Genomic DNA, 15,154 nt, shown 5'->3' on the forward strand with positions numbered 1-15,154 from the left:
CAAGAGGGAATTGACTCTGCACTGGAAATCCCGGGGGGGACCTAACTTCCTGCGCTGGAGATCGGCATTGGCGCGTTGGGCAGGGGCTGAGGGCACGCTCCGAGTGCAACTGGCCCTCCGGCGAGATGACGAAAAGGCGCTGGCGACGGCCCGGGCATGGGAAGCGTTGGTGGTAGAACTTCAGGGGTTGATGTCCGAGACGGGGGCTGAGGAGAGTGGGTCTGACGGGGAGGAGGTAGTGGGGAGCGGGGAGTAGAAGAGGCGAGACGGCGGGCCCTGACCGCCTGCACTTTTGGCTGGGCTAGCTGGAAGGTCCTGTTGGTTTAGGGAGAGGCTGGGCCCCTGTATTTTATTGACCAGGGAGAGGAGACACATCGAAAGTGGGACCGGGGTAGGAGATGGGGGCACACTGACCGAGGGAGGAAGAGGGGGGGGTAAGGGACCGGGTGGGAAGGTTGAGCCGTCTTCGGGATAGTCGGGGATGCTGTTACGTGTGTGGTATTTCCTGGACGGGTGGGGATTGAGAGTTGATTATTGTCTTGTTGTGTTGGAAAACAATAAAAAATGTTTCAACAAAAAAAAAATACTCTGAGCCCTATGTATGTGATCCAAATGGAGCAAACCTATATATTTATTAATTGCAAATAGAAAACAATGATATGGGAGAACGAACACAGGTAATTAACATGAAACTTATAAACTCAGACTTATAACTGTGGCAAAATAGAACACAGTGGTTTAGTCACAATCTGTCCGTACCAATGCTGATGTATACAATTATAACAATTTGAGTCAAGGTACCATATTCAACGATGTTTCGATACTTAATGAAATATTAGGATCATCGCCAGGACATGCAAAGATATGCCTAAAATCAGATTAGGATTACAACATATGTAACCCAGTGCCAACTCCAGGCCAATGAGGGGGGATTCCTATCCATATATTGAATTTAAAGTGAAGAAGATAATTGCAGTGTTAGAAGGAAATTAGGTCCTGAAATGCAGAAGAGTGTGTAGCCATGAACACAATAGGACTGATTAAGGATAGCCAGCCGTAGAGTGTAACCACTCCAAGATTGGACGGATCCACAGCTACATAGAAGGAGCCCCTGGGGAGCAGTGATGGTTAAATCCATAAAGGGTGAGTAAAATAGAGGTGCTGGACCAATTTAGGAGCCCTCCGAACCAAAATACTACAAGTGATCCAGCACGCGTGGATATGAGCAAAACTGAACTGCTTTGGTGAGCCAGGACCCCTCTTTTGCTCGAATTGTCACTGGGTTACTTTTGGACCCTGTTACAAATGCAGTGCTTTATAGATTAAAAAGAATCGCAACACAAGTAGCAGTCAGTACGGACAGCAGAGATTTTGCCTTACAGGAGTTATTGAATGTGTGCTTTGCACAAAGGGTTTTTGATCTTCCAGACAGAGAGCATGGGTGACATTTACTGAGAGGTAGCCTCCATATCGTTTTAAATACTTTTCTTAATACAATTTTTCTTGTTTAAATGGTTAAGGGGAGAGGATTGGTGCAGTTGGCGTATGCTTGAGGAAGGCCCACTTCCAATTAAAGACTGTCCCATTACATAATTAGAATTACATACTACCTTGTCTGCACTAATCTGTTAAAATCCAGAAGGTGTGATTTAAAAAAAAAAAACAAATTCTTATGTGACCCTGAAACAAGTAATCATGAGGGGGAGCAATACAAAGAGTTTCCCACCTTAGCATTCACAAATATACAAGGGCATTAAAATCAGATCTAAAGATGGCATCAACACAAATGATATTGAGACTCATCGGTCGATATCATAGCAGAGGCCTCATCGTTGAAAAGGCTCATTGCTGTCGAACATCATGAAAAACTTTAACTTTAAATGAGATGCACTTTTTCAATCAGTTACTAGGTGCTAGAATCTGTGTCTTCAAGCAGCAGACCTTCCAAGTAATCGTTTTAGCCTACCCCATAATCTGAACTTCCACAGACTCGACGACTGTATTCTGCTGAAAAGGATAAGATATCTAATGGCATATTGGCCCGTGGTGCCCCATCCTCACCCATCTGCGTTGTGTTGTTGTGGAGGCGTGTCAGATTCAGCCTAGTTGATCGGTATGGCATGATTCCAGTCTGGTCCGCGTGGCCCAGATTTGCCACCACTGTGCTTAATCTATTTGCGAGTACTTTTGCAAGGATTTTTGTATCCACATTAAGCAGTGAGATTGGCCTGTAGGATTTGCATGCATCTTTGGATTTCGGTACCTTTGGGATGAGGACAATTGTCGCTGTTTGCATATCCGTATGTAAGTTTCAGAGCAGGTGTAATAGAGAGCAACAGTTTGGCCACTTTTCTGGACATTTCACAGAAGAATTCGACTGGCTGCCCAGTTGGGCCGAGACCCTTCCCTGTCTGCATTTGTGTTATTGCTAGTGTAATTTCAAGTTCTGTTAACTCCCCCTCCACTGAAGCGCTCTGATCTGGTCTCGGGCTTTTCACAGTGCAAGCTTGCGTAGTGTCTAACCTCTTCTTCCGAGATCTTCGCTTTCGGTTCACAGAATGTAGCCATATGTGCTGCGAATGCTTCCGCTATCTGTCTACTACCTGATGCATTCTCACCCGTCCCAGTCTGAGTTACCAAATATGCATGCCCTCCTTTTCCTTGCTACCTATCCAAACGAGCAGTTTCCCCGCTATGTCGCCTGCTTCATAAATGCGCTTCTGTTTGGCAAGGAAGGATGTTTTCACCTCATGGCGCGCCATCTCTCAGTACTCTGCATGCTTGAGCTGTAGGTTACGCTTAAGGGATGTTGTAGGGTGGGCGCTAAGTGATTCTCTAACCCTTTTGTCATGTTCTAGCGCAATCGGATGCGTAGGCCATTCCCAGTTTTCACCTACTTCTTCTGCTATGAGCACTAATTGTTGCCATATAAGCCTACCATACTGTGCTTGCCCTGTTCATGGTGCCATTGTTGTCTTGTAAGTAATATTTGCCTTTACCACCTGCTTATTGGTGAGTCGGCAACCCCAGGGTTCCTTACTCATGGTTAAGATAACTTGCAATGGGGAGTAATTTGAGATACCTTGTGCTATGTATTTGGCCTCCAAAAACCTACCCAAAGTGTCTCGTGATGTCAGGAAGTGATCAAGTCTGGATGATATACCATGCGAGTGTGAATAGAAGTATTCCCTCTCCTGCCCATGAAGGGGCCCTCCAGATGTTGATCAGTTCCAGTGCCCTTGTAAATCCCTCCAGTTTCCCGGCTGGGGCCTCCCCTTCTGGCTTGGTGCTCATTCTATACAACTGTGTGTTGTGTGCTAAATTATAATCCCTGTGGTACTATGGTACTGAGGGCCATCGGAATCCCCGCTAGTAGACGTCCCAACTTGTGGAGGGTTGGTTACTGAAGGCCATGCGGGGCAAACACGTTGATGAGGACCACACTCTCACCCTCCCATTCTCCCAGCCGTACTGTGTAATACCTTGCATCGCCTGACTGCACGGGACACATGGAACGCTAATGCTTTCCTGATCAAGAGCAGTACGCCAATTGAGCCTGAGGTGTACTGTGCGTGGCATGCCACTCTGTATCTACCTCTCCCCACACAATTGTGTTAAGCATTCATTAAATGGGTTTCTTGGAGGAATATCACGTTGCCTCAGTGTCTTTTAATCGCTCTGGACACCAGGCCTCTCTTTACCTTGTTAGCAAGGCTATTAACATTCCATTATAGTAGTGTTAAGTTCTGTGTCATAGTAGTTGGTTACATATATTTTTATTTTTTTTTGTCTGGCGCTGCCATACCCGGTTGGCGTGGTCTGATTCAGAATTGATACACTAAATAGGCGCATGCAATTGTTATTCAGAAAATAATTCTGCATTTAATTTTGGTACTAAACCCAGTCCACATATGTTAGTGGGCAGGGGGCATTGTGGTATCCCCCAGTTTCACCTATGATCCTTCCACCCCCATTCTATTGGGTAAGAACACCTCCACAAACCAACATACACTTAACACACTGACTTATCCATGATTAACACACACTTACTAGAATCTGTGTAAGAACCACAAATCTATGACTAATGATGGAGCTTCACAAACCAAGTCGGACTTCAGTCTGTCACGGAATCCTCCAACCCAACATTTTTGGGTCTCCAGACTCTTAACTGGGTAAGGCCTTATTGATGGCAGAAAGCACTATACAATGACTCCTACATAGTACAACATGACCTAGAACTTCAAGAAAACGCTCTAAGCTTTATCCTTGTGTTAAGAAAGTGTGAGCTTATGAGGCTAAGCAAAGAAGGCCACTCAGTGAGGTCCACTGTAAGTCTCTCTGTCTCTGTCAACGTTTTCCTCATAGTTTACCCCAATAGTTAACAATCTGTCCCTGTCAACGTTTTCCTCATAGTTTACCCCAATAGTTAACAAAGAGTATGCAAGGAGTGTCCTATGTCAGAATGTGATAGAGTATAATATGGTTAAAAGATCACCCTGAAGTGCACAAACATAGTTGGTTTCAGTGTCATACTCTTATCTTCTACATGTTGTGTGCACTATGGCTGGTTTAATCCCGTTTCCTTATAGCTTCCCTCACAAAGGACTAGTGACCTAAATCAATTCTTCTCCTTTTATCAAAAACAAAAAACCCTATTCACATTCATTAGATATTTATAAATTAAATGTCTAAAATGTACGCTTATTGAGTGACTTGATATTTTCAAAGCTGCTTCGCCGTCCAGCAGTGGCAGCTGCCTGCGAGGGAGAGTGATGGGGGCAGGCAAAACAGTAAACTACATTAACTTCATGCTATCATACTTTACATTATTGTTTTGAAGTTTAAAATGTTCAACTTAAACTGCAATGTAGTGCATGTTGGTGATTTAGGGATACATGCAGACGAAAAATACATTGGGAGAAAAAAATAAGAAATAAAAATAACTTACCTCTGTCCTCGTTCTGGTGTTCTTCTTTCCTCCAGCGAGCCCAGCCAAGTCCCCTAACCAATCCTGGAGCTGCTCTCATGATATGAAAGCAGTGCCAGGATTGGATGGATCAGGCTCTCTCTGTGCTTCAAAGAGACACTGGAGGCCTTTGCTCGGTCTCAACCCAGCTGTCCTAGACAGCTGGGTTGAGAGGTGTAAAGTGTGCATGTCTGGCTGGCTGTTGCAAGATGGCCGGCCAAAGAGACCTGCACACGTTAACGTGCCCAGCCCATCACTCCTCTCTGCTGCTTCCAGTCAGCAGCGGCCACACCCCTCCTTGTCCTGAGACTCAGGGCGGGGTTTGCAGAGGCAATGAAAAACAAAATGGTAATATATATTACCATTTTATTTTTCGCTAGGGGCATTGTAACTAGTTGGGTGACGCTCCTCGGCCTTAGCGGAGGAGCTGCCACTGCCCTACTGAACTGTACCCTTAACAGTGGAATATGTTTTTAATGCCATTGTAGATATCCTGCATACCTCTGTAGCAATATATATTTTTATTCGTGAGTTGCATTAGTTTTGTTTTTGTCCTTTTTAAGGATATATTTAAAGGTACATCTTAATTTACTAATATTTTTATTGCAGTAGATACTAGGGTCACAAACTAACAGCTTCTGTATTTCTAATTTTGATTATCATCCTTTTTTCGTTTTCTTAATATGGCCACCACAGTGTAAGAAAGCTAAATTACGGCTGATTTGGACATGTTTTTCTCATCTGTATTAAAACTGTTATATCTTGGTTCTCCAGTTCCAGCTGCACTCACACTTGATCCCCAAACTGCCCATCAGCGCCTCATCCTGTCGGACGACTGCACCATCGTGGCCTATGGAAACCTGCACCCTCAGCCTCTTCAAGACTCTCCAAAACGCTTTGATGTAGAGGTTTCGGTCCTGGGCACACAAGCTTTGGATAGTGGTGTCCACTACTGGGAGGTGGTGGTCTCCGAGAAAACTCAGTGGATGATTGGCCTGGCACATGAGGCTGTAAGTCGAAAGGGGAGCATCCAGATTCAGCCAAGCCGTGGCTTTTACTGCATAGTCATGCATGATGGCAACCAGTATAGTGCTTGCACTGAGCCCTGGACAAGGCTGAATGTAAGGGGCAAGCTGGAGAAGGTAGGAGTGTTCCTGGATTATGATAAGGGACTGCTCATTTTCTACAATGCTGATGACATGTCCTGGCTCTACACATTCCGGGAGAAATTTCCTGGCAAACTGTGCTCGTACTTCAGCCCTGGCCAGAGCCATGCCAATGGCAAGAATGTCCAGCCCTTGCGAATAAACACCGTCCGGATATGAGGGCTAGTGGAAACTTTTGGGCTATCATCAGGGCTATTGATGTCTTTATGAAAGTAACTTTTGAATGATGTCTGTGTCTGTAAAACATGAATTTGCTGAGAGATTCTTATTGTGAGATCCTGTAAAGACAATGGTTTTGTTGCATCTTCTTTTTGTTGTTATTTGAGAACCACTATCTAAATCCGTTTCAAAATCTTAATCCGTTTGGGACCAGACTTTGTATCATTTTCATATCTGAATGCATGGAAAAACACACTGCCCTAGGAACGCCTTTTTTATTTACAATACTGCGATCTAGACTTACCAGACCTCCTCCGACAACTGAAGAGTCCTGAATCAGGAGATTATGACTTTCACTTCCCAAATCACAAAGTGGATTTGCTGTTTGGGACTTCACTGATGTCTGTTCTTCCTATTAATTTCTTTCACTCTAACGACACAAAATAAGTTATAGAAGGCTCCGACTCCATGCTAGCAACTTTATTATAGGCACTAAATCAACAGGTATGTTACAAGTTTGCCAAGCTTGACACACAACCTAATATTTGGACATTCCAGTGTCTTGGGACAAAATTGTTTGAATAGAGGCTGAGTTCTCGAAAGCAGTGAAGAGCACCCAACTATACACTACCCAATGTTTTAGGATGAAAATGAGATATGAGGCAAATCACAATAGGTCCTCTGTAGCCATTGAAATACAAACAGCAAGTAAGATGACCTTAAGCAAGGGCTATATTCCAATGATCATATATGCATTTGTCAGAAATAAAGCATGCCCTACATGCCTAATGCAGAATATCTGCCCTTATTCTGTAATCATCGGGCACGTACTGGCAGTAAAAAAGATAATGTCCAATCTATGGCCGTCCTCATTGTCTAAACTCATCGGTTATAACAATCTATATTAGCTCTTTTCATGGTGTAGTCACAGAGTAGGACATATTTAAGCACGGGCCGAACTCTGAACACAAACCAGCCTTGGCAATAATGTCAGGCCGGCCCCTAGAGGGTGGGGGTTGCTGGTGGGAAACACTGCTGCTGCTTTTGTTACAGGGGGGCAATATTGTAGGACTGCTGCATAACCGGCCCACAGTAACAAAAACAGCCCCAACTGGTCAAAAACTACCCCCCACCCATCCGTCACACCCAGTCCTGCCCTGTTTAAGCATCTCTGCTTACTTTTGCTTTTATCAGGTAGAGCCTTGAATTGGGACACCCTTCTCCCCCCCTCCTCCCCCCCCCCCCCCCCCCCCCCCCATGTCCCATGAGGCCTTCTCTGTATTCGCCTCACAAAAGGCTGAATTGGGCAATCTCCTGAGAACAAAGCATGCCGGGAGCTCATTCGCTCTAGCTTCTGAAACTGTCCATCCCAGAATACCACCCTATTATTGTATTAAATTTTATTACGGCGCTTGGGAGCATACATACCATTGAAACTACAGTGTATTGCTTCATCATGCAACCACTTGAATTCCATTTTCAAGGTTCGGGATATTTCACGTTCTTTGTGAGGCCCAGCTAATTCACCAAATAGGACAACCCTCAGCCCAAGAACTCCAGATCATATTCCTCCCATTGACTAGGTTGGCAGTTTCCATCTGCGTGATTCTTCTCGCATGTTCTCATTCCAAGGCCCTCAATCCTTTGCCCCCATTAAAAAAAAAGAGTTCCACTAGCTGGACAAAGTTCAACCATTTTCTGCACATAAAGCACTACTTCCTACTGACATAAACACTAACCCTCCACTGTGGGTCTCTCAGACGTTGGGTATTATGGTAATGATTTAATCCTCAAATATACATTGTATTAAAAAGATAAAAATATATAGCAGTACGTTGGTGGCTAATGCAAACACTGTGGCAACCCAGAGGTTTATGTGGGATTCAGGTCAAAAAGAGAAAAATTCACTTTATGCAGATAATATTCTCCTATTAAGCTAATTCAAGCTATGCAATACTGACCTTGCCGGACATTTTCAATAACATCTGAGCCAGCTTGAGCTACAAAACTAACTGGCAGAAGTCCACAATGTTCAGGACCCAAATATGGGTAGAAGAGGGGGGTCATTACAACACGGATGAGGGTTTGTGAAGATGGAGTCCGATATCAAGGAAGTGATTTGCATGTGACAAGGAGGCACTCTTAGCGAGGAACCGAAGGCTGGCCCTGACCACAGACCACCACAGCAGTGGAAAAAGGTAAGTGGCTCAACATGGCTGCCTTTGCATGGATAAAGGTGAGCACCAGAAGATCTCACAATGGATAGGGGAGAAGGTAGGAGACTAGGACTGTGGAGATCTACTGTGAGACATTTGAAGGTTGAAGGGAATATAGACATGTAGCCATCTCAAGGAGGAGTACAAACTATATCCTTCTCACTACTATCAATATCTGCAACTTGATGGCAGTGGGCACATAAAATGAGAACTGGACGTTAATTCTGGATGAGACCCCCATAAGGGAGTAGGGATTTTGGAGAAGCACTGGGAGAGGGGGTGGTTTTGCGAATCTATGATTTACTTACTAAGAACACTGGAGATTGCTTACGAAAGGTTAGGGAGATATAGCATATTCTATGAGATTTAGAAGATGTGAAATGGAGGAAGCAATGAGGCATCTAAGTGCTGCATCGATCCACCCCAATACCAGACTGATTCACCTCAAAATATTACATAGAGCGTATTTTCATAGAGTCGACTCCATAAGATGGGTCGGTCTCCAACCGGCACCTGCCTCACATGTAAAACGGGAGAGGGAAAACTCCTACATTGTAAGAGGAGGCAGGTTGATCCAGCACTTCTGGGAACAAGCAGGGGAAGAGATGTCAGGCGTAGGTGGCAAAGAAATCTAACTGGCACCAACAGATGTCATTCTGGGATTCCAGGACAAGAAGGAGTAAAAAGATACAAGATGGTATTCTGCTTACTGAGGTTCATGGTAGGTTAAGCACAGCATTATAAAACGCTGGGGGTAGTCGCACAACCCCACGTTGGAGCAATGAAGACAGGGAATGGATATGTTTATGAAGGCTGAAAAGTGATACGAGGCAATAAGATGTCTATAGAAGTTTCACAAAATATGGTTTCATGGACAGAGAACATGTAGTATGCAGAGAAACAGATTAGCTGGGGATAGGAAGAGAGACAAACCTTCATGTAGACAACCGCAAGACTGCAGGGATGGGATGGAAGAGACAGTGAGGGGAGTGAAGATGCTAGAGGTGAATTGATTGTGAATGCTCTAGTCCATGGAGAGAGAAAAAAAAAAAAAGAGTACATGACCATGATATTTGTGTGAGAATCCTAAAATAAAAAACCTGCCTGTTGCACAGTTACATAATGTGTTACGAGATAAAAATCTATAAAAATGTTTTTAAAAATTGAGTCACTTGAAGAATAATACATGCACCCTCGAAGCAGGATCCCCTTAGAGATGAACTGAAGGCGCTAGTTCGAGATTACTGAAAATAGGTCCAGTTAGAAGCTTTGGAAAGATATGATACCAGGTTACAGAAGGTATTGATGACTGATTCTCAGCAATGAATCAAACACAGATCACAATCGATGGGGCCTGTTGCAAGTGCCAGTTGGTTATTATGCCATTTCATCTCTAAAAAAGGATCTGGTTCATAACCTGGAGTATTTAATGCATTTCCTAGTAGCTCAGACCTCCTTCCCAAAGGTTACTAGAGAACGACACTTTCTTCTGACAAACGGTGACAGCATTTAACACTGAAGATTTAATATTTTTCAGACCTTTAACATTTGTTCGCTCCCCCTGTTTGCAGGAAAGCTGATATGTTTGTTTGTTTTGAAATACTGTCTGAACGTCTTTGTGGGAGAACGGAATGCAAGTTATTCTATTGTAGGTGGAGATTCATTACATGTCATTAATTTGTCGTAAAATCGGTCCTGAATATTTTTTATAACCGCGAAAGTGTAGAAATGGTATAATGGAGTTTTGCTATAAAACTAAGACACTACATTATTTAATCAGGTGCTCTTAACAAGATTGATACTGCAGCAGCACTTTAAAAAAAAAAAAAGCATCATTTTTCTGAGGCTTCTGTTTAGAATGAAAATCTGTTTTCCGTTGTGCTTCATTGTACAATCACATTCATCAGAGGTGCCAAGATTGTTACAGCCACAGTAGCATTCTTCTGGGGGCACCAGTGCCATCCTCAGTGGCTCATGTGTTTGTTATTGCCATTGTAATTTTTTTTTGACCTAATAAAGAAGTCTTAATCATTGATTTTGTGATTCTCCGTTTGTTTCTCCAGACCTACGAGTCCTGCACCTAGTGTGGAATCTGCTTCAGGTTTGGTATGGGGCCTAGTAGTCAAGGTATGGTTTGCAGAAACGGAAAACATGCTTCCTTGCCCCATAATTTCTTATTTGACAAAACTGTACTGCTATTTACAAGAAAATACTGGAGCATGGTGTTACGCCAAATTTGGCAACACCACGCCCCAACATTTTCAAAATGCACAGATGTGTCGTATTTACAAAAATATGACACACCCCTGTGTTTCCCCCCTAATGCTGTCGGTAAAAAAGCTGCCTAGCGCCAGGGTGCCTGTGCTGCAGGGGCGATTGTTTATGTGTAGGAAGGTGTCCCTTCCTGCACATAAACAATCAATAATGGCGATTTGTTCTTTCTATGTGTTGCAGAATGCAGCACACAGAAGGAGCAAAAAACGGGGAGAAATTAATCATTTCTTCTCGTATCGCCATTCTAAGACCAGGTATTCACTGGCCTTAAGTTTTTTACTGTGCCCCAGCTTTGTAAATCTGGGGCAGCGTCAAAAAGCCATGGGTGTTGCGGTGGAACGCTCACTGCAATACCCATTGCCCGCCCCTTTTCCACAGCAGACTGCTGCAGAAAGGGGCATATTTACAAGGTGGCGTTAAGTCATGTTAAGTGTCTTAGCGACACCTTGTAACAATGGGGAACGGCGCAACGCCAGTGGAGCGTCAGAAAAAGTGACTCTACGGTGGCGTTAGGGTCTTGTAAATATGCCCCTTAGTCTCACTTTGCCTTGCTTGCAATAATCATTGAAAATGGAACTACTATATCCTAGTTCCAGCGTCACAAGCACTCAATATCCGTGAGATCCTTCACTTAGGCAGGGCAATCTCTGATCACTCAACGCTTTGGGTACATTTAGTCCTATGCCAAACGAGAACTGGAAGAGTCGCTCCCATCAATCCGTGGTATCTCCGGGACCCAGAAACACGAAAGGAGCTAATTCAGGCCACAGACCACTACTTTCAAGAAAATGAGGGTACAGTGGACTCTGCCCAAACATTGTGGGAAGCCTACAAATCAGTAATCCGTGGGCAAGCCCTGTCCCTGATAGCAGGTAAGAAGAAAGACCGACAGAAAGACCTAGTACAGGCAGAGGACGAGGTCCTTAGACTGGAAGAAGAACTAGAGCTGACTGTAACCCCTAAGTAATTGCACCTCTTGCATCTAAAACAAGACGAGTTCAAAGCCTTAGCAACAGACAGAGCCAGGGCTCAAGGGAGGGAAACACAAAGCAGAATATATGAACATGGGGATTAGGTGGGGAAGTTAATCGCATGGCTGGATAGGAAAGAATGGGCCAGCCGTCTTGTACCTGAGCTGCAGGGAGAGGATAGCGATCCTATCACTGACCCACAAGAAATTGCGAACCGGTTTGCCGAACATTATCAGACAGTGTACTGCACGAAAGGGCAGTACACCGAAGAAGACACTCGTGCCTTAATTCATGATATTACACTTCCCACCCTGACAGAAGAAAACCGTAAATACCTCAAGGCTGATTTTTCAGATGATGAAACAGCTCAGGCAATAAGGGCTATACACTCGGGGAAGGCCTCGGGTCCAAATGGCATACCAATTGAGCTCTACAAGCTCAGACCTGACAAGATAGCCCCATACCTTCGCGTGATGTTTATAGACAGAAAAGACAAGGGGACGCTCCCAGCGGATCAAAGGATAGCTAACGTTGTTATCCACAAAGAAGGTAAACCCAAAACCAGCTGTGCCTCCTATAGGCCAATATCCCTTCTCAACGCAAGATCCTTGCAAAAATCCTGGCGATTCGGTTAGTAAAAGTAATAAACAGTCTAGTACACCCTGACCAGTCAGCCTTTATGCCACATCGCAACACAGCCTTGAACCTGCGCAGAGTGCACGGGGTGTTGAGAAGAACAGCCACTATCCAGGAGCCTGCGATACTGGTCTCTCTGGACGTCACCATGGCATTTGACATGGTGGAATGGCCATACCTGTTCGCAGTACTCGACAGGATGGGATTTGGGCCCAATTTTATGGGCTGGATCAGACTACTATATTCGAAACCAATGGCACAGGTGGTGGTTAACAATCGTAAATCGGGGGTATTCCGACTAAGCCGTGGGACACGCCAGGGATGTCCCTTGTCCCCGCTCCTGTTTGCTCTGGCTCTGGAGCCCCTAGCAGCGTGGATCCGCAAGGACTCAGTCATTCCCGGTCTGCGCTGGTCCCCGGACTGGGAGGATAGGATATCCCTATATGCAGACAACATTCTGTTATATCTGGCCTCCCCGAAAGCTTTTTTGGTGTGCATTTTGGATATTCTGGCAGTGTTTGGCAGATATTCCGGATTCACCATAAACTGGACCAAATCCATTATTTATGTCCTTCTGGGAGAGCCGCCTGTCCTGCCGAGTAATTGCCCAATTCAGATAACAACAGAGGGCTTTAGTTACCTTGGCATTTTCCTTTCGCTGAATCCCACGCTCCGTTTCGCCCGGAACCTCCTGCCACCAATACAAAGATTGAAATGAGACATATGAAACTGGAAGTCTTTGCCACTCTCATTGCTGGATAAAACCGCCCTCTTTAAAATGATGGCGCTGCCCCGCTTCCTATACGCCCTCCAGAACTCAATAGATTTGGTTCCCAAATCGTATTTCCAGGAAATAGAGAGCCTCCAGAGATAACTTCTGTGGGATGGAAACCCCAAAATCGCCATAACTAAAATCACCCTCAATTGGTACGACGGAGGCATCAGCCTCCCAGATATTAAAAAATACTACTGGGCGACTCAACTAGCGGCCGTAAACCAGGGGACCTATGGTCGTCTCGACGACCCGGGATACGCCATGGATAGATGGCTCCTCCCAGGAGGAGACTACAGTAGAGCGCTCTACTCTAGACTTCGTAAATACCCCTTAACAGGACCAACCTCCCACGCGGTCCATACATGGCATGTCGTAAACAAACATCTGGGCTGGGACCGCAGGCTCACTCTGGCCACACCATTGTAGAATTCCGAAAAACTGGGGAACCTGTGGCAAACCAGGGGATTTTATAAGTGGGACCTTATCGGGATCTCCCAGATCAAGGATCTTTGGGTTAAAGATGAGATTGTGCCGTTTGCTCCCCCCCAACAACAGTATAGTTTAGCAGACACTGAACGCTTTAGATACCCCCATATCAGTCATGCCCTCCAGACCCATCTCACTAGAAGGTCTTCCCTCCAGGAGGCCTCTCCCTTAGAGGATAGGATACTAGACGGCCATCTGCCCGAAAAGGCCATCTCCTTGATTTATAAAAAACAAATTAATAATATGGAGGGCCCACTCCAGTCTCTCAAAGAGAAATGGATAAGAGATGGCCATGAGCTTGACAAGGAAGATTGGCGGGAGGCAGTTTCCTCCCCGAGGGAGGTGGCGATTCAGGCCAGATTGCGTTTAGTGCAACTCAAGATTCTCCACAGAATCTACATAACAGGACCGGGACTGGTCCGTATGGGTAGAGCAGACAGTGGGGAGTGTAGGCGTAAATGTGGGAAAGACGACACCTTCATCCATATCATATGGGAGTGTGAGCAAATACAAACCTACTGGCGTGCCATACACCGCACCCTCCGTGAGGTACTCACAATCGACTTGCGTCCGGAGGCACGCAGGTGCCTCCTGAACATCTGGGAACCAACGGACCTCACCACCTACACAAAGCTATGGGCTACACTGGTGGTAATGATCGCGAAGAGAAACATCGCATGACACTGGGGAGCCCTTCAACCACCCAGAATAGAAATATGGAAGGAAGATCTAGACTGGTGCATGTTCAGGGAGTAGTCAGTCTACATAGCAAGAGGGTGTCCCATGAAGTGGAACAGGATTTGGGGGCCTTGGAACTCGTACTGAGGAGATATTTGTACCCCACCGGCACATTTGAATGAAGATGAGAGCCTGACACCCCCCTAATTGTTACACATTGTGCACTATGATTTGAATCTCTGTAATCCAGAACTAAAATAATTGAAATGTACGGTCTCTCCTTAGCATGTTAAGTATGGTATGCTATGTCGATGATACTTTAATAAAAAGAAATATAAAAAAGAAAGAAAATGAAACTACTGAGAAATACACAAACTCCAGTGCTGAGTGCTTTATAAATACATTTACAATTACATTCACTTTAACTTGTAGTGCACTGAGGCCCTTCTGGGATATTACGTAATTTAACGTAATAAAGCAAAAATAAATCAAGCACTGCGCAGAAAGAGCCTCAATTGTTCAACATGTGGCAATAGACACAGTGCAACTGTGGAAATCACTAACACCAAGTGTTGAATGAGAAGGATGTAAAATCAATTGAGAGCCCAACAAATACTAGCTGCTGTTGATAAAGTATGGACAGATCGCCTTCTTAAGTTGACAGTTGACCAGGTGTTACATTAGGTAAACGTGTTGTAATCCGAATGTTATTAACATGTTCCATGCGTCGGACCGCCCCCGGCCGTCTGACGTCACGGTGGGCATGTGCGTCGGATGGCAGGGGGCCGTCCGATTTCCGCACGCGTAGAATCTGCCCGCACAGCGGG

The 15,154-nt window shown here is 44.9% G+C and overlaps 1 protein-coding gene across 1 annotated transcript in view; it reads left to right on the forward strand.

The window, feature by feature from the left end:
* TRIM62 (tripartite motif containing 62) overlaps nucleotides 1-10,542 on the forward strand; it is a 134,350-nt gene extending 123,808 nt beyond the window's left edge. The window contains exon 5 of the mRNA XM_085604009.1: nucleotides 5,741-10,542. Within this exon, the coding sequence (XP_085460135.1) occupies nucleotides 5,741-6,291 (551 nt within the window). The 3' untranslated portion in view covers nucleotides 6,292-10,542. The remainder of the gene's footprint in view (nucleotides 1-5,740) is intronic.
* Nucleotides 10,543-15,154: the final 4,612 nt, after the last annotated feature.

This window comes from Triturus cristatus, chromosome 1_2, assembly GCF_964204655.1.
Source record: "Triturus cristatus chromosome 1_2, aTriCri1.1, whole genome shotgun sequence".
NCBI classification, from domain to species: Eukaryota; Metazoa; Chordata; class Amphibia; order Caudata; family Salamandridae; genus Triturus; species Triturus cristatus.